Source organism: Phascolarctos cinereus, unplaced genomic scaffold (genome assembly GCF_003287225.1).
Source record: "Phascolarctos cinereus isolate Bilbo 61053 unplaced genomic scaffold, phaCin_HiC Scaffold_9;HRSCAF=440, whole genome shotgun sequence".
Lineage (NCBI taxonomy): Eukaryota > Metazoa > Chordata > Mammalia > Diprotodontia > Phascolarctidae > Phascolarctos > Phascolarctos cinereus.
This window is the reverse complement of record NW_027556402.1, coordinates 107,607,167-107,627,865: the sequence shown is the minus strand read 5'-3', so window position 1 is coordinate 107,627,865 and position 20,699 is coordinate 107,607,167. Positions and strand designations below refer to the sequence as shown.

Genomic DNA, 20,699 nt, shown 5'->3' with positions numbered 1-20,699 from the left:
AGATAGCTGGTACTTATATAGTGCTTTAAAGTTTGCAAAAGGCTTTACAAATATTTCCTCTTCACAACCACCCATTTTATTATTATTATGCCCATTTTGCAGATGAGGTAACTGATGCAGTGATTTACCCAAAGTCACACAGCTAGTAAGTATCTGAGACTTGGATTTGAATTCAGGTATTTCTAACTCCATGTTCAGCTCTCTAATCATTGCAACCTCCTCCCCCCCAAGCTAAAAGCTATTAAGTGATAACAAATAAATAACTACATTTCTTGGGAACTTAAAAGATAAAAATCCATTAACAATTTTAATACAAAAAGAAATGATAAAGTCCAATGCCTCACCTAAATACTTATATGCTTCTTCTCCATGAACTATAGGTCTTGTCCAAGTTGACTTTAGGCCCCAAAAATGACTCACGTGGGCACCTTCAGGAGGATATAGAGTAAATATCATTTCAATAGCTTTTGCCTTTTTAACATCTTCAGAGTAGATTTCATTGTATTCTATGGTAAAAAAAAAAGAACCAGAAAATATTTATAAATCTGTCATAATTCACTTTTTTCCTAAATTTCATGTTTCCTACAAAAGATAAATATATATGTGTGTGTATATTTATATATACAAATATATGTATGTGTGTGATTTTGCATTTTAATACAATTTGGAACTACAGTTTAAAAAAAGGCAAAGATAATTCTTAGGAAACTACCATAATATGCTTCAGCTTATTTCAGAATAAAACACCTTTATAGCTAAGGCTCACCAAATATTAAATCCAAATATTAAAATATTTTTAACAATGTTATTGATCACCATGAGAACGTTAAATAACAACTGTTAAGCTATACAAATTACCAAAGGTATATTCCAGGGGGAGGCAAAACAGTATTGCTTGTGGCAGCTTATTAAATAGAGAAACAGGCTGACTTGAAAATAGGTTGTAGTTAAGTGCATAGTGGGAAAAGATAAGTGATCACTTTGTCATCTAGGACCAATGATTTCTCCGGCAAGCAAACTCCCTCTTCTGACATATGGAAACCTGGCTATAACTTATGGTCTGAGAGCAGGAGTTCTTACCCTTGTTTGTATGTGGACCTCTTTGCCATTCTGGTGAAACCTACAAGCCCCATCCCAAAAAAAATTTTTAAAAACTTAATGGGGGCAGCTAAGTGGCACAGTGGAGAGAGCACCAGCCCTGGAGTCAGGAAGACCTGAGTTCAAATCCACTTCAGATATATAACACTCACTAGCTGTGTGACTCTGGGCAAGTCACTTAATCCTAATTACCTCACCAAAAACAAACAAAACAAAACAAAACAAAACAAAACAAAACAAAACAAAAAAACCCCAAAGCTTAATGCACAGGATTCCAAAGGAAGCCAATGATACTGAAATAGTTTTGGTTCTTCTTTTGTTTGATTTTTTTAGTTAACAGTAGAAATTAGGTTTAGATCAATATCTCACTGATACCAAGATAAATTCCAAATGGATACTTGACCTAGATGACATCATAAACAAATCAGAAGAACTGTTTGTTCATATCCCTACCATTTATCAGTTAGGGAATAGCTCTATGCTTACAATTTTGAATCAGTTCTTATGTCACTTGTAAAAAGAAACTTTATCAGAGGAACTTGCTACAAAGATATTTTTTTTTCTCCCAGTTAACTCTCTCTTTTCTAATCTTAACTGTTTTGGATTTGTTTGTGCAGACTTTTTAATTTTATGCAATCAAAATTGTCCATTTTATCTACTTGGTCTTCTTTCTTGTTTTGTCATGAACTCTATCCCCATCCATAGATCTGAAAATTATCTTCCTTTTTCCTCTGGTTTGCTTATGAATTTAAAGCCATATTTTTTAAAACGTTCCAAAGCACTAATAGGAAAATGCAAGTTAAAGTAACTCTGAGGTTCCACCTGAAAAGTTTGGTAAAGCTGACAAAGAGAGAGGTGGGGGGAGAGAGAGAGAGAGAGAGAGAGAGAGAGAGAGAGAGAGAGAGAGAGAGAGAGAGAGAGAATGACTAATTTTGGAGGAGTTGTGGGAAAATAGGTATATTTCATGCAATGCTGGTGGAGTATCACCATAATAGCAACATGATCTTGATTACTTCTAGTTCATCAATATTCCCCCTGAAATGATGAGTATTCTGAACTGAATATAGTGGTCTAAATATGGACTAATCCATTTTTCAATCAATCGACAAACATTTATTAAATGCTTACTATGAACCAGGTACTCTCAACCAATACTTCGTTAGATTCCGTTATTAGGATCCTAGGATCGTAGATTTAGGGTTTGAAGGGAACTAAGTGGTCCACCCTTTGTGTTTGGACTGAAGTACGGAGAATTTAAGTCATGCAGTTGGTAAGTGGCAGAGCTATGAGATTCTCTGCCTCTCAATTCATTCCCTTACATCCATCTATATCATATTTTTTCTGGATCTTAAACCCAGAACTGGATGGAACTTGAGCCATGATATAGTATAACTTTCTCATTTTGCAGATATGGAACCTGCAGCCCTGAAAGGTTAGGTGATTTGTTCAACATCAAACTAACAGTAATTAAGACAGCTAGGATTTGAATATATGTCCTCTCTCAATCCAAACCTGGTATTTTTTCTACAGGACACAACTAGCCATTAATGCAACCAGTCATGAATCTTCCTAATGTCATGAAGACATCCTCTCTCTGTCTTGTTGACAAGGATATCATGAGAATTGCTTTTTTCAAATGCCTTACTGAATCCAGATGTATGATGATGTCTTTAGTATTCTTCTGATCTAAAGCTGTCAAAGTTAGAAGCATAATTTGATCTTAGGAAACTGATGGGGGTGCCTTTCAATCAATACTTCTTTTTCTAAGTGCTCACAAACTATTTATTTAAAAATAAATTGATTTTCTATCTCTGATTCCATAATCATTGTTGTATACCTTTTCTTCCTATTTAAATTTTCAATAAGATCTCCCCCAAACTCCCTCCCTCTCAACCACCCCAAGTTTGCAGCAAATGGCTTGGTCTCATACTTACAATTAAAGACAATTAAAATCAACATAAAAGAAGTTCCTTTCTTTCCCCTCCTTCACTCTTCAAAATTTCTCAGCACCACTTTCTTCTGCATCTCTCTTGTTACAGAACAAGAGGCATCTCTCACTTGGACTATGACAACAGTGTTCTAATTAATTATTATAATTATAATTGTAATTATATAATAATGTATGTGTTGTCTCTCCATATTAGAATGTAAGCCCCTTGAGGGCAGGAATTCTCTTTCTTTTTGTTTGAATTTGCATCTTTAGCCCTTAGCACAGTCCTCGACACATAGTAAGTGCTTAATAAATGCTTATTGGCTAGTTGTTGCCTGCCTTAGATGCTGATTTCATTAAACTGCCTAACTATAGTGAACTTAAATTGTTTTACTAGACATTTTTAAATACACAACCCACATAATTTAATGCCATAACACCTGTTTTGGTTCTTTTTTCTTTGATTGATTTTTTTAGTTAACAGTAGAAATTAGGAGAGACAGAGAACCAAAACAGTATACATATATAAATATATATATAAATATATATATATGAAACTAAGTATAAATTAATATTCCTAAAACACAGATATGACCATGTCGCCACTCCTCTCAATTAAAAATTCGGCAACAGTTGCCTAGTGTCTCTAGAGCACAAACTATTCAGCTACTACCTCCTGTGGGGAGATTTTCCTAATCTACTTACTAGCCTCCTTCCCAATTTAACTTTTTTTTTGGCTTTTTTTTTTTTTTGGTGAGGCAATCAGGGTTAAGTGACTTGCTCAGGGTCACGCAGCTAGTAAGTGTCAAGTGTCTGAGGTTGCATTTGAATTCAGGTCCTCTTGACTCCAAGCTCTATCCACTGTGCCACCCCAATTTAACTTATTTTAGATATACTTTAGATTTATGATAAAATAAATAAAATATAAATAAACAGAACCACATAAACTCTTTGAAGACAGAGTTTGTTCCATTTTTGCTTCGGTGTCACCATTATCCAACTTGATGCTTTGATTAACAGTGGGTGCTTAATGTATTTTTAATAGAATAGAAATGAATTTCTTTGTCTAATGCAGAGTTCCTGTACCCTTGACCCTAATCCTCTTGCCATCTCCAGGACTTAATTCTCGAAGTCAGATCTCTTATCTCCCTTTCTACCCACCACTTGCCATTTACTTACAAATATGCTCAAGTCTCCCCAGTTGCCCCATATCATACATTCCCTTTACTGCCAAATTTCTTGGAAAAATTTTCCACATCTAAGGCCTTCAATTCCTTGCCATCCACTCTCTCCTCAACTCCAAATCAACTCTTTTCATCCCACCCACTCTACTACAACTGATCTTTCGAGTCTCACAGTGAACTTCTAACCACCAGATCCAGTGACCATCATTGAGTGACATAGGGAAATACTTTTTCTTGAGAGCCCCCCCAAAATAACTCCACCAAAAACCACCATGTCTTCCCAAAGAAGACACTTTAAAAATATATTTTCTTTTCCACAGAAAGTGTTTTCATCAGAAAGGAGGATCTTGTACTTACCTACTGTAATTATATGTTCTCTCCCCCATTAAAATGTGAAATCCTTGAGGGTAGAGACTATATTTGCCTTTCTTAGTATGCTTTCTGCTTAGCACAGTGCCTGATAGGTGCAAGAGTTTAATAAATACTAGTTAACTATTTAGCCCTCTCTTTGAAAAATTGTTAAAGAAATCAGCTGAAATATATTAAAACTCTCCTTTACATACACATTTCAGACAACACCTAGCAACAAACCAGAGGGCCTGGGTTCAAATTTCATCTTTGCTGCTTACTTTGTGACCTTGGGAAAGTTAATGTGCATCTCTAGGAAGAGTTTTCAGCCAAAAAATTTGTGGGATTGGACCAGAGAATCTCTGAGGTCCTTTGCAGCTCTAAATCTTACACATTTTCCCTGTGACCTATTCTACAACCTACTGGGGGCAGGGAGAGTTTCTTTCTGTTTCATAAGAAGAGAATGAAATATTATTGACTTCTGATTGGGAAAAAAATTGTCAATTATGGGTTTTCACACTGGTTTTTAGGAAATCACACTATGTAAACCTAATGTCTTTCCTTTTCTTCTGCCACATGGCAAAGAGAAAAGAACTGTAAGAAAGGGATGCTGGAGGGAAGATTCTGTCTTTCAATTTCCCTTGACACTACTTTGTCAGGTAGTTGAGCGAGACAGAGACTGAGATAGTATTGATAATTTGCAGTTGTGAAAGAAGCTGGGAATGGGAAATTAAACTTCAAAAAAAACTCCAAAAGAAAAGAGACAAAAGATTCTCCCTTTAAAGTCATAAAGGGAAAAATAGGGAAGGAGTAGGAGATATACTGGCTTATTAGCAAGAAGGGTACCTAGGTGTTATGGCATTAGATGATGTGGATTGTGTATTTAAAAAGAAATACAATGTCTGGTAATGCAATTTAAGTTCACTATAGTTAGACAGTTTAATGAAATCAGCATCTAAGGCAGGCAACAACCAGCCAATAAGCATTTATTAGCACTCACTACCAAGGACTGTGCTAAGGGCTAAAGATGCAAATTCAAACAAAAAGAAAGAGAATTCCTGCCCTCAAGGAGCTTATATTCTAATATGGAAAGACAACACATAAAAAGAAGCTGAAAAGTGGAAGAAGGGTATCAGGGTGGCAAAGTCTATAAAGTCAGAAGTATAGGCAAAAGAGGAATAAATCATGGCTAGCCTGGGCCCATTCCCAAAATGGGGGCCTTGAACAAAATTCATGAGGAGGAGGAGGAGGAAGAGGGAGAAGGTAAAGGAGAGGGAAAAGGAGAGGAAAGGAAAGGGAAGGAAAGAGAGGAGAGGAGAGGAGGGGAGGGGAGGGGAGGAGAGGGGAGGGGAGGAGGAGAGGGGAGGAGAGGGGAGGAGAGGGGAGGAGAGGGGAGGGGAGGGGAGGAGAGGAAAAGTTAAAGGAGAGAAATAATTATTAGACCCCAATCTATGCCAGCCACTGGGCTAAGTATTTTATAGATATTATCTCATTTAATTCTTACAACAATCCTGGGAGGTAAGTGGTATAATCATCTTCTTTTTATAGTTGTGGAAACTGAGGAGGAGTTTAAATGACTTGTCCAGGATCACATGGCTACTAAGTGTCTGATGCTAAATTTGAACTCAGGTCTTCCTAACTCTGGGCCCAGCACTCTATCCACTACACCATCTAGTTGACCCTCAGAAATAAAAATAATGGCATACACACAGGAGAGTTGTCTCAGTTTGTGCCTTCCAGAAGCCTGTATTTGTCATCAGTAATGAAAATGAAGGCCCTAAATCATGTTTGTTCAAATAATACCTAATGTTTTCCTCATGTAGAGATAACCCATGATTACTGTTACCACCAAAACAACTTTCTGTGCTGATTCTAAAAAAGCATGTGCAATTTTAAAAGAATGATAGGTTGTACTGAGCATATAGCATGTTCTTTTCTTTAAAGGCAATGAAATTTTTTTTATTGGCATCATATAAGACATCAAGTGATTCAGCTTTTACTATTAATAACTCTGTTCCAAACACCTAGTCCTAGACCATTCCCTGATCTCTGCAAGAATGATCCTGTATTCTCAAAGCCTTCAAATATGGGTGCATTTTTACAAGGAATAGCCAATTTGAGTCGGGAGAACCTACTCAACAGAAGGCTGGCCACCAGAGGATGAATTAAGCCACTCAACAATCCAAATCCAAACAATAAACATTTATTGTTTGTTCCACTTTACTATGTGAAAGGCACTATGGCAAGTGATTTAGATAAACATTAGCTCATCTGATCCTCACAACAACTCTGAAAGAGAGGTGCTGGTGTTATAACCATTTTACAAAGATACCAAGGCAAAAGTGAAAACATCCCTGTCTTCAAGGATCTGGATTCTCCTCCAGGTATGCAGCATGCACCCAGATAAGTAAATACCAAATACAATGCAAGATAATACAAAAATAATTTTACAGAAGGAGAGAGGGCTGACACCAGCCGGACAAGACACAGTCCCTCTGGGCCACAATTTCTTTACCTGAAAAATGGAGTTAATAATCTATTGCCTACACCACTTTGCTATTTTAAGGAGAGACCCTCTATTAAACCACAAAGGGAGTTGCAATCTGTTTCAGTGAAAGGATCAGTGAAATCATGGGTCCTTGAAGCTTTACAGTATCAATAACTGGAATTTTAGCTATTCCCATGGATCCTTCCTTCTAATTCATTGTAGTTAAATTCCACAATGTGAGGTATAAGCATATGATCCATGGTGCTAAGATTCTTAGAGCATACTTACCTGAAAAGCTCCCTTTTCCCACTAATACAGGGGCTCTTGACCTTTTTGCATATCCTGGACCCATTTAGCAACCTGGTGAAACTTATGAAACCCTTCTCAGAATAATAGTTTAAATACATAGAATTATAAGGAAAATCAATTATACTGAAATATAGTTATCAAAATATTTTTAGACAAAATCTCATTCTTTTGGTTAGGAACTGCTGCCCTAATCTGTTTTAGAATATTAATTATTTTACTTAACTTTCATTCCCATGCCATCCAGATCCAAAAGGAATCTGAGAAATGGGTTTGTTTCTGGCTTAAGTCCTGCCCAGAGTTTCTGGGACTACAATAAAGGTATCCTCCAAACATACTGCAGTTTATGTAGTGTATGGGGTGTTCAAGGAGCCCTTTTCAAGGCTGTTCATCCATCTTTGGGCCCACCTTTCACCCAACTCTCACCTGTGGCTCCAAGAAGCTATAGCGTGCACAAAGGCCATACCCCAGTAAACTGTTTTGGCAGGCAGGCTAAATTAGGTTGAAGGTAACTGATAGGCCAAAAACCCTTCAGTGACTGAGGGGGGTGTCTACGCCAAGCATATAAAGACTTCCCCTGGTGGAATGGGCAGATGAAAACAGTTTACCCCAACAGCCCTGAAGGTGTCTGGAACAGGTGGTGCGGAGTCTGAAAGCTGTCCAGACGTTGAAGATGCCAAGGTCATCATCCACTGTGTCCTGGGTCATCAGGAGCCATCTTGACTTGTGTCTTGCCACTGGACTTTTGATTCGGGAGGAAAGAGTGAAGTTGACGCCTTTGTGCAACTCTGCCTCACTTAAATCCAGTTCGTGCAAGAGTCAAGACATCACCCCCATGATGTCATTGGTGCTCTTTGAAAATGAAGGGTGAACCAGTGTGGAGCCTACCACTGTGTTGGTACAGTGTCTAAACCCAATTATCTGGGGTTTGGGCAGCAAGGTAGTATAGTGAATAAAACGTTAAACCTGGAATCAGGAAGACCTGAGTTTAAATCTAGGCTCAGACACTTACTAGTTTTGTGACCCTGGGCAAGTCACAGCCTCTTTGGCCTCAGTTTCCTCATCTGTAAAATGGGGATGATAACAATATATCTTACCTCCCAAGGTGATTGTGAGGCTCAAATGAGATAATAATTATAAAGCTCTATAGGAAGCACTATGTAAACTTTTTTGGTTGTTGACTCATTTCAGTAGTGTCTGACTCTTTGGGTTTTCTTTTTGGCAGAGATACTTGCCATTTCCTTCTCCAGGTGATTTTACAGATAAAGAAACTGAGGCAAATAGGGTTGAGTTACTTGCCCAGAATCACACAGCTAGTAGGTATCTGAGGCCAGATTTGAACTCAGGTCTTCCTGACTCCAGGCGCAGAACTCTTATCCATTGCACCACCTAGCTGCCCTATATTAATGTTAGCTATTTTATGATCATTGAGCTACAATCCTCACTTCTTTATATCTTCACCCCCTTCAATATGAAATAGTGACTAACCCCTTGACTTCATTGATAAAAGAAATTCTTGGAGGAAAATTTAGTGGTACAGGTTTGCAATGCAGTCTCAGAGAGTTGTGCAGAGCACCCAACAAGTCCACTATTTTGACCAGTATCATCCGGCCAGTATTTAACAGGGATATAACATGAATCTTACAGATTTCAATCCAATATGTGATATTGCCTCTGTTCTGAGGAGCAAAAATAAATCTTGGCCCCTGACATAGTCTAAGGACCTCTCCTTAGAATCATGTTATTAAATGCATAAAATAAAATTCACAGAATTGCATAAGAAACCAAAGGTTAATAAAAATAAAGATTTCTGTCCAATTTCATAGACCCTGTGAAATCTATCCGAGGACCCTGAAGGCCAATGATTGCACAAGCTAAGAACCCTTGCTCTTATGTGCAAAGGCAAATGGGCAAATTAAGGTAAAGTTAAACAGTAGGATTCAGAAATAAGGATAATGGTGCTAGATACTGTTCCTACACAATAGCAAGTCCAGTAAAAAAATAAATAAATAATGAAACAGTGAGAATCCTCCACCTTTATTTCATCTTTGAACTGGCTATTTTAATGAATTTATCATTAACTTGGGGGGCGGAGGAATCCCTCTCATAATTTCCATGCCAATATAACTGTGAGCCTCCTTAAAAAAAAAAAGGCAACAAATGGTATTTTTTTCCAATGTGAATGTGACAAACCATTAGAATGCTGATTTGTTTCACATAGGCCATTGACCAATCATAGGAGACCATTAAGTTGGGTGGAGGAATATTATCATTTGGGACTGAATCTGTAATCAAGTAGTGCATGACTATGCTCAGTGCCAATTCTACATTCTTGCTAATGCCCGCATTTTGTACTTTTAAAGATTTTTGTCACAGTTCAATTAAGTCACTTTATGTTGCATTTATTTTCCTTGATTTGAAATAACTGAATGTCACCCTTTTTTGTCATGCCATTTTTATGCAAGTTTTTTTTCTGTTCATTACAAGAAAAGAAAAAAAAATTATAAATAAAGTGACCCATTCATCAAGATGAAAAATGATGAATGTCTTGAACAAGGGGAAAGGAGTGCAAAAAGACAGTTCTTATTCTTAAATTAATGAAACTCTCTTGCAATTAATTTCTTATAAGCAAGAAATGTAAGACTTTAAGATCCCTGATGGAAAAGAAGAAAAGCATTCAGATTTACAACTGAAGGGCAAAACAGCTAAGCCATTGTAACTATGTGCTACTGAATGACCCAACCTGTGAGAATAAATGGAAAGATCAAGGAACTTTAATATCATAATTAAACTCCTATAGTACTTGACAGAGTTGCATCCCTAGGAATAGAGGGCTAGAGTTAGGAATATTCCAATCCATCCTCTGACACCTACTGATATGCACCCAGAGCAAGTGACCACTTAAGACTCTCATAGGCTCAGACAACTTGCTGTTTAAAATGCCACCAAAAAAGCTGATGATTTGCATTGGTAAAGGGAGTTTCCTCACCAGAATTTCCCTATGCCATTGAAATCACAGAAAAAGTGCTGAATTCAGAATCAGAACTTGAGTTCAGAGCCTAACTGTGCCAAACTCCCTGGCCCTGGGCAAGTCAGTTAACCTTGTTGGACTTCCATTTCTTCATTTGTAAAAGGAGAGGGTTGAACTAGATTTTTTTAAAAAGTCTATAATTCTATAATCCTTGCAAAAGAGTGAAGATTTAATGGGTCAAAGAATCAAACCACCAGGTCCCTTTAGAGTAACTGATAAGATGCTATCTCTCCATACCTGGGTTAAGTGAGAATACATTGAATCCTCTATTGAATTATTTAGTCAGAGACTAGATAAAGTGTGGGGAAAAGTCCTTGATTAATTTAGATATCTTTGAAACCCCTCCCTCCCAGATTAACTGGAGTAATGTTGCACCAGAATTATATTCCAATTGATGGAGGAAAAGCTGTCACTCCTGTGGGGCATCTATACAATATCAAACCAGTTTGGAACCTAGATTCAAGGATCCAGTGGCAAAGAGTACAACAATCCCTGAGAAGGAATCCCTATGGAGAGAAAAGAGATTTGGCCTCGGTCTCAGTCTCCCCTGACTGCCCAGATGCCCCGCCTTGACCTCATGGACTTCAAAGAACTGGAAGATTTGAGCTTTTTCATCATCCTCATTCTAGTCCTTGCAGTGCATCTGCATTAGCAGTGGCTGGTGATGGAGTCTGCATCAGCAACCACGGCAACGCCGGACTTAATGAAAAGAAAGGCAAATCAAAAGGAACCTAGCAGAAAAGTGACCCCACACTGACGGGGAGCTTCCTGAGTACCCTGTAAAGAAGAAGGGGCTTCTAGCAAGTCAGAGGGATGAGTTGCCTCCTTGCCATATATATGCTCTCTAAGGCTCATCCTACCATCCCCTGAACATTGCATGAGCCCCTACCAACTGCAGCCTTTAAAAAACCCATTTGTAAGAGCTAATTAAGTCTGGCTGACACATGTCTATGTCTATATCCACATTTATTATGTGTGTGCATATCTGTCTATATCTATAGATATGGTATATATCATACGTCTATATCTAAGTACACATTTGTTAAGATGTATATAGGTGTGTATGTATAATATGTATATATGGGTATAGATATAGATAAATACATATGCACATATGACACAGGCATATGCATTGTACATGATTATACATACACATATAATATGATTTCATTATATATGCATATATAACATGCATTATTACTATATATATACACATATGTATTATGATTCCATATATGACTATATATAATACACAATTATATAATATAATGATACTGCATATGTAATAATATGTATAGATATATGCAATATGTAATGACTGTTTATGCATGTATACCACACAATTATGTGTACATATGTAATGTATACTTATATGCATATATAATACAATAATACTGAATATATAATAACATTCATGGATATACGCAATATATTATATTATTTTATATGCATGTATAATACATAACTTTGTGTACATATATGCACATATACAATAATACAGCATATACAATATGTATAGATATATGCAATATATCATATGATTGTATATGCATGTCATACATAATTATATATGTAATGTATCATTATATACGTATATACTATAATACTGCATATATAATATATATAGATATATGCAATATATCATAGGATTTTATATGCAGGCATGATCCATAATTATGTATACATGTATAATGTAGAATTATATATAATATGATAATACTCCATATATACCAATATGTATAGATGTAATATCTGTAAATTATCATGGTACTGATAAACATACTGATAAGGGCTCAGGAACTTCAGCATTAGTGGAAAGACACTCCCTAGCTCCTCAGGTTCCCCAAGAAACCTGACTGGAGGTGTACTATCCAGCCTCTGGGGACCCAATTTGTTGTATTTGGGAGAAGAGATCAAAAGCACTTATATGATGTAATTTTAAAAGGGAGAAAATTCTAACAACAAAGGGAATCAGGAAATGCTTCTTATAGGAGGCTATAGCTGAGCTTTGCTTAAAGTGAGGCTTTGAAGAGTGGAGATGAGAAAAAGCATTATATATTGTGCATAGTATACATTGTGAAAATACGAGAAGGTAGGAGATGGAAATAGAGTCATAAATTTAGAGCTGGGAGATGCCCTTAGACGTCATCAAATCCAACACCCTCATTTTACAGATGAAGAAACTGAGGTCCATAACTGTAAAGTTACAGGCCCAAGGTCACACAGGTAATAAGTGACAAAGTCAGGATTCAAACTCAGGTCCTCTGACCTAAACTAGACCTCATTTTCCTCTTCTATAAAAGGAAGGGGTTGGCCTAAATTACTTTCAAGAACCCTCTTAGCTCTAAATCTAAGCTCCTATGATTTACATTACCCCCATATGCTTCACCCAGTGAAAGCTCTCTTTAGAAAAGAAGCACAAAAGGACCCTAAGCAAAGTCTAATGATTTATCAAGGATCCAGAGGAAAAGAAACAACCCAAACCCTTCTTTATTCCTGAATGGCTTCAGGGTGAGTAGAGATAAACCAGCCTTAACAGCTTAATTTCATTCCTGCTCTCCTTTCTTTGGGCAGCCAAGAAAATCAGACAAGCTTTGCATTATTTATGTGATTTTCCAGCAGAGGGGAGGAGAGTGTTAACACTCTTGTCCCTTTCCTCTCTCTTGACATTTAGGTAGAAACACAAACACATTTCTAAACACTAAATAAACAACAGAGCTTCACTCCAACTAATATGTTCTGTGATCACATTTGAAATGGAAACTTGAAGACATGTTTCTACCTTTTTCTTTCCCTTTAAGAAGCACATTTCCTATTATTGGAAGTCAGTACTAGGGCAAGGGAAACATCATTTTCTTATAATAGACTGGAGTATTGTGATTAATTTAAAATATCCTGTCTTAAAACACATGCCTTTCATTTCTCTCTTTTAATTTTAATAGAAATCAAAGGTACTAGTCTCAGGCCAGGCAAATGAAATCCGTGCAGATGACTTTAATCTGGCAGACAAAAGACAAACTCTGCTCCCAGAACACTTCAAATGCTCTTACTTATCAGAGTAATAGAATAATAAGACACTCAAAGCTTGAAAGTACAGCTGCTAGCCTCTAGTAAGCAACCAAATGTAAGATTCACAAGATAATGTCTTTCATGTTCAGGATTTTCCAAGGTCTTGCCACATGTCAGAATCCTCTCTAAAACATACCTGATAGGTATTCATAATGCAGAGGAAAGAACCCTGGACCTGTTCTCCAAAGGCCTAGATCTGTCCCCTACTAGTGAGGAAAACCACTCCTCCTCTCTAGCTGTTTTCTCATCTGTAAAAGGGGTGGTGGTTGGATCAGATGAGCTCCAAGGTCCCTTCCAAGGATCTAGGGATCTAGCTTTTCCTGGAATACCTCCAGAGGAAGACCATTCCAGTCTGGTGGTGGTTGTTTAGAGTTAAGGTTAGGGTTAAGTTATTGTTGTTGTTAAGGGTTAGAGATGCCTTCCTAACATTGAGGCAAGGTCCATCTCCCCATCCCATCTGCCTATTGACATATATACCCTCTGTCCTGGTGGCCTCTTGTTCTGATTCGATAGCTCCTCCCAGAAACTGAATGGGCCAACGATGTATTCATCTCTCAGCATGCTGAATTACAGAGCTCTCCATCATGCCTCTTCCCTTTCCTCTCCCTCACTCCTTGACTTTCAGCTTTCTTGGGTCTGTGTGTGTGTGTGTTATTTTCCTCCATTATAATTTAAATTTCTTGAGATCAGAACTATCTTTTTTTGTTGTTGTATTTATATTACTGGATGCATGCATTGCATCCAGGGCCATCACCAGTTGTCTTGACCTGTGTCTTGCCATTAGACTCCAATGACTCTGGAGGAAGAGTGAGGCTGATGACTGCCTTCCCACAGCTCTGCCTCACTTAAATCCCATTCACTTTCAAGTTAAGACATCACCTTCCTTATGTCATGGGTCCTCTTTAAGAATGAAGAACAAACAACGACAAACAATCTGCATTACCAAAGCTTAGCTGGGTGCTTGGCTCTTGATAAGGTTTTGATTTTGTTTTTGTTTTTTTTGGCTAGGCAATTGGGGTTAAGTGGCTTGTCCAGAGTCACACAGCTAGTAAGTGCTATGTGTCTGAGGCTGGATTTGAATTCCAGTCCTCCTATCTCCAAGGCCAGAGCTCTATCCACTGCAAGACCTAGCTGCCCCTCATAGTAAGCTCTTAATAAATGCTTGTTAACTGAAGGATTGATTCTAATTCATTCCCCTGGAGCTACACAGAGTAAACCCAATTCCCCTTTCTAGACAACAACCTTTGATGCCCTGGGCCTCCTAAACCCATGACCCCACCCTTTCCTTCCAAAGGTCCACTAACTTGACTCTACTATGTCTCTTCTCTGCACTAAGCTCTTGTCACCCAGTTTATCAGGGCTCCTGAGAGAGTTGAGACCTCCTTTCTACCACATCCTTTTTCCTGAAAATAGCACAGAGCCCTTTTTATGTTTATTGATTTTTTATTCAGGCTTCTAGCACTAAGCAATACAATACAACAAAGCAGAGATTTAAAACAACAAACCAAGAAGGTTGGATAAGGTAGTCTTTAAGGTCCCTTCAGGCTCTAGAATCTGGAGTATTGAAATCTCACTTTTTTTTTCTTTTCTTTTCTTTTTTTAAGCAATTGGGGTTAAGTGACTTGCCCAGGATCACACAGCTAGTAAGTATGAAGCATTTGGTCTGAGGCTGGATTTGAACTCAGGTCCTCCTAACTTCAGGGCCAGTGCTCTATTCACTGTGCCCCCTAGCTGCCCCAGAAATCCCACTTCTGACACATTGTAGCTACATGAACCTGGGCAAATCATTAATTTCTCTGAGTCTCAGTTTTGTCATTCATTCAAATATAAATTCAATTGAATTTAGGAAACAATTAAGTGTCCCATGTGTGAAAGGTACCATGCTTTAGAAACAGATATTCCGATAGAGCTATGGTCTTGTCACTGTAGGTACTGCTATCTTCTATCCCTGTTTGTCCTATGTGAGTCTCATCCATGAAAAATTTCCAACAAGGTACCCACTCAATGTGCTGGGGGCTTTCCTCTGGATCTCTTGTTGCTTAACTGATGCCAATGGAGCCTAAGGGCAGCTATGACAGTAAATGAGGAAAGGTTTTCAAACCCTGCCTCTCTCAATTTACGGGCTGCATGTTGCTGAAATGTCATTATACATTCCTGTGTTCCAGTTTCCTCAACTGTAAAAGGAGAGGAGTGAATCCCACCTAGCCCTAAATCCATGATCTTGTGATACTATGGTCAGCTGATTATTCATCACTCTGAATGTATGACAAGCTCACTTTTTTTCCCCACTCATACATTGCTATGACGACATCCTTTCCACCATTGCTCCTGAACAATTCCTCCTTGGTAATATGTTGCAGCAAGGTCACATCCATCATTCCTCTCTCCATTTGAATCACCATGAACACGAATTCTTTGGTAATAGTGTTATTCATGACTTGTAGCTATGTACCACCAACATATGGAACTTTGTCCCAGGGAGAAGCTTGAGGCCATAAAGGATCTAGGACAAAATCAAATACCATCTTCGGTGTCAAAGAACTTCCATTCAAAGTAAAGAAATTTGCAATCCTGTTGGTCTTAGGTTAGAGTAGTAAGTCCTGTCTTACTGATCTTTAATCCACCTCTTCCTCCCCATCTTTGTCCTCCTCTTCCTTCTCTTTTTTCCCGTCTCACCCAGTACAAGAGCCAATCCCAATTGATCAGCATGGAGGTGTTGATGTATTTGATGGCGCTTCCACGCATTTTTTACCTGGGCAAGTTCACCTTTCTTTAGGCAGTCTGGTGACTCCCCGCTCTCAAGGGTGCACCATTTTGTTGCTGGACTTTTGTGGACGTGCAATTGACATAGTCCACTGCAGCACAGAACTCCAAAGCTCAAAAATTTTCCAAGCCTTTGTCTTCTTGGTAGCTGAAATTACAGATGTGCACAACGATGTTCAACTTAAATCAGAGATTTCCAAACTTATTTGGCCTACCATGCCGTTTAAAAAAAAAATTACTCAGCGCCCCTCCCTGGAAATCTACTTTCTTTAACCCTTTAACTTTTTTTTTTAATTTGAAAAATGACACATCTTAAATTTAATAATTTATTGTAAATTTGTAAATTTTCCTGCATTGAAATTTTGATGATGCAATATGGCCTGTAACCATATAGTATATTGTAAACAAGTCATTACACACACATATTCCTGCTGGTGCATGCCAGACTTCCTGACAATGCACAACCCATTCACCTGTCAAGACTTACTTTATAAGATCTATTGATAGACTTGACCATTTATCAGTTATAACTTGCATGTTGTATTTAATTTCGATAATAATGTAATCACTACAACTTTAATTCTGTTACACAACTGATAAGACATATACCAATGGTTTTTCAAATTTTTCTTATCTTCTCTTCTTTCCTTATGCTTCCACTGCCCCTTATGTTTATTCAATGCACACTCTCCAATACATTTTGGGAACCAATGGCTTAATACTTAATATACTTGAATACTTAAATATACTTAATGCTTAAAATACTTAAATACTCAGTTTCAATCCCCCCTTAACTCTATTGCTTAATTCTTTCTGATTAGTAGGTTATTTACCCTAATAGAGAAGGTGCAATCGTTTTGCTTTCTCTTTTATGGTTCCCAATTCTAATTAATCTGTATCTCTTTTTTTATGTTGCCAGTTTTTGGTCTGTTTACCTATACCTCAAGGATCAAGAAGGAATCAAGCCAATTTCTGATGTACTCATTAATAATATCGATAATTGTTTGTGTGGGGAGGTTTGCAGAAGAGGTTGAAACTAGTGGTAAAAATGAGATTTGGGACCATTTGTAATTTTCATTTACCCATTCTATCCCTATCTCCCTTTACAAATTAGAATTATCAACCACTAGCTATAATAGAGTTAGCTGTATGTGCCTGACTCAGCTTTTCAAGTGAAGTAGATTTTTTAAAACTGTATTTATATGCTCCTTCATTCACAACTCTTTAGATGAGTTTATTTTTTAGGAGGTGAGGTAAGTTGGAAAAGTTCATAGAGTAGACAATTAACCCTTACTAACATGACAGGTTCTCTAAAATGAATACAAAATAATTATTTACTTTCAATCAAGTTTATATTTGGGAAAAATAATAATGCTCTCAATTACTTCTAGAATATTATCTCCTTTTTAATTGTGATTTAATAATTTCCCCCAAAATAGTCAACTGAAAAAACATTAGCAAATAGTAACCCATGAGTTTACTTTTACATATTTATAAAATTTGTATGTGAATGATCTTAGGATTCAGTGATCAATATAATCATATGACAATGCTACTAATTAATTAGTGGAATATCAATCATACAAGTATCCACTAGTAATAAAACTAGTCATAATAATAACAAAATTTATTTGGAGGAACAAAAGATCCAGAATCTCAAGAGAAATAGTGAAAAAAGATAAGAATGAAGGAAAAATATCAATTGTAGATTTCAAATTATACTTTGAAGCAGTAATCATCCAAATTATCTAGTTTTGACTACAAAGAAAAACTAATAGTGACACAGACCACTAAAGGAAAACCAGAAACACATAGTTACCTAGGGAAGAGCCCCTTCTTTCACCAAAAACTACCAGTAAAACTGGAAATTAGATTTATAGGAGCATTTTATACATTACACCAAAATGAATTCAAAATGGATACTGAGCATGAATATTAAAGTTCACATCATAAAAATTTTTAGAAAAGAACCAGTTCTGGGGCTTTTCATAGTTATGTCCAGGAAGAGATGTCTTTTTGAAAATAAGTTTTTATTGCTATCTTTTATTTTTGCATTACCTAAATTTCCTCTTGTACACCTCCTGCCTCAACCATAGAACCATTCCTTAGAACAAATAATATTGAAAATCAAAAAGAAAAAAAACAGCAAAACTGATTAACAAATCAAAAAAACTCTGATGTTATATACAGTGTTCTACACTCCTGAACCCTAACCCCTGCCAAGGATCAGGAGAGGTGTATTCTCATCTCTCTTCTTTAAGGATAATTATGGTCTTTATAATTTTACAGTAGGCAGTCTCCATTATTTTGTGCTGGTTGATCTTTCCTTTTCCATTGTAGTTATTTTGTATATTCTTTTCCTGGCGCTGCTTACTTTGCTTTACGTCTGATTCCAATAAGCCTTCCCATAATTTTCTGTATTCATCATGTTCATAATTTCTTACAGCACAGCAATATTCTATTACATTCATGCATCACAATTTGTTTAACCATTCCCTAATCAATGGGCATCTACTTTGCTTCCATTTTTTTCTTTCTTTTTTTTTTTTGCTATCACAAAAGTGTTTCCATAAATATTTTATTGTATATAGAGTTTTCTTTCTGTCATTAGCTATGAGAAGAATCCTTAATCAAAAAAGATGGACATAAACACAAAAGGTAAAATAAACAACTTAGATTATATGAAATTGGGAAATTTTTTTTGCATTTATCAAGTCAATAAGCTAGGATAAAACCTAGGAAGCTGTTGATTTGGGAAAAATCTTGGCATCAAATATCTCTGATAAAGTATATGATCTATTTATCTATTCATCTGTCATCTATCTAATATATATATATATTATATTTGTAGATGTATATTAGTTTTATATATATATATAATATATATATATGTGATTGATAGAAACATATAAGACCAAAACACATTTTTCAATAAATAAGTGATCAGAAGGTATAAACAAGCAATTCATTAGAGAAAAATCACAAACCATTAACAACCATATGGTAAGAGGAAGTATGGCATAGTGAATGAAGAACTGTCCTTAACTTCAAGGTGAACTGGGTTCAAGTCTTGCTTCTGCCACATACTATGTGATGGTGGGCGAAGTCATTTAATATCTCAGTGCTCCCAGGTAACTGTCTAAAGGTGACAATTTTTGTTGATACAGGAAATTCCATACTAGAAACTCTGTATAACAATGAAATAACAAGGCAGGTCCAAAAATATAGTGATGATGAGGATGATGATGATAATAATAATAATAACAACAACAACAACACTTATATAGCACTTACTATGTGTCAGGCACTGTGCTAAGCCTTTTACTCATTTAATTCTCAGTATAACCCTGGAAGTTAGGAACTACTATTATTCCTATTTTATTATTTCCCCTTATAGGGGAAACTGAGGCAAACAAAGTTTAAGTGATTTGCCCAGCTAGTATCTGAGACCAGATTTGAACTTTACCTGAATGTATATGTGTGTAATGTGTAAATTATATACACATTGTAAAGATATGCCTATTTATATATACACATGTATATCTTACATGAAAGAATATTCTAAATCACTAAAATAAAATACAAACCAAAACAGAGATTTTAGGGGTCTCCTGGGGTTTTACAGATCAAAAAATTGGCAAAGTTTACATAAAATGTGAAAAGTCAGTGATGGAGGATCTGTGGAAAGACAGGAAAATAAGTGCCCTGTTGGTCAAACTATGAGTTGATCCAGCCATTTTTAAAAGCATTTCAAAATTACATTACAAAAATGATGTGTCTATGCTTTTTTTACTGAGGCAATCAGGGTTAAGTGACTTACCCAGGGTCACAGCTAGTAAGTGTTAAATGTCTGAGGCTGGATTTGAACTCAGGCCCTCCTGACTCCAAGGCCAGAGCTCTATTCACTGTGCCACCCCAGCTGCCCCTTGTCTATGCCTTTTGACCCAAAGATCTTACTGCAAGGCATATACCCTAAGGAGGACAAAGAAAGAAATAAGGGTTCCCATAGAGCCCTAGTAAGAGAATTAATAACAAAGTAGACATTCAAGAGCTAAGAAATCATTAAATAAACTGTAGTATGTGAATGCAAAATTACTGTACTGTAAGAAATGATGAATGAAGAATTCAGAGAAGCACAAGAAGATTGATATGAACTGATTGAGGGAAAGTGAAATATGGAGAACCCAGAGAACAATATTCAGTCCTACAGAAATGTAATACAAAGAGCAAAACAGAGCATTGTGTAATTATAATGATCAAGTATCTTGAAAAGATGAAAAAAATGCACCTTATTTCCTCGCTTTAAGAGGTAGGAGATTCTGAATATAGGATATTTCATATACTATCAGAATCAATTAATGTATCAGGATTAGTTTTGTTGAACTGCTTTTTTTCCCTCTCTTTCTTATTCATTATTACAAAGGCTGACTTTCTAAGTAAGAGTAAATGGAAATATATATATTATATATATATATATATATA

General features: G+C 36.6%; 1 protein-coding gene across 1 annotated transcript in view; it reads right to left on the bottom strand.

Annotated features, from left to right (window-relative positions):
- Window positions 1-241: 241 nt before the first annotated feature.
- IQCM (IQ motif containing M) overlaps window positions 242-20,699 on the bottom strand; it is a 274,031-nt gene continuing 253,573 nt past the window's right edge. Inside the window, exons 9-10 of the mRNA XM_078148853.1 lie at window positions 345-506; window positions 242-279 (exon numbers count right to left, since the gene is read on the bottom strand). Of these exons, the coding sequence (XP_078004979.1) occupies window positions 242-279; window positions 345-506 (200 nt within the window). The remainder of the gene's footprint in view (window positions 280-344; window positions 507-20,699) is intronic.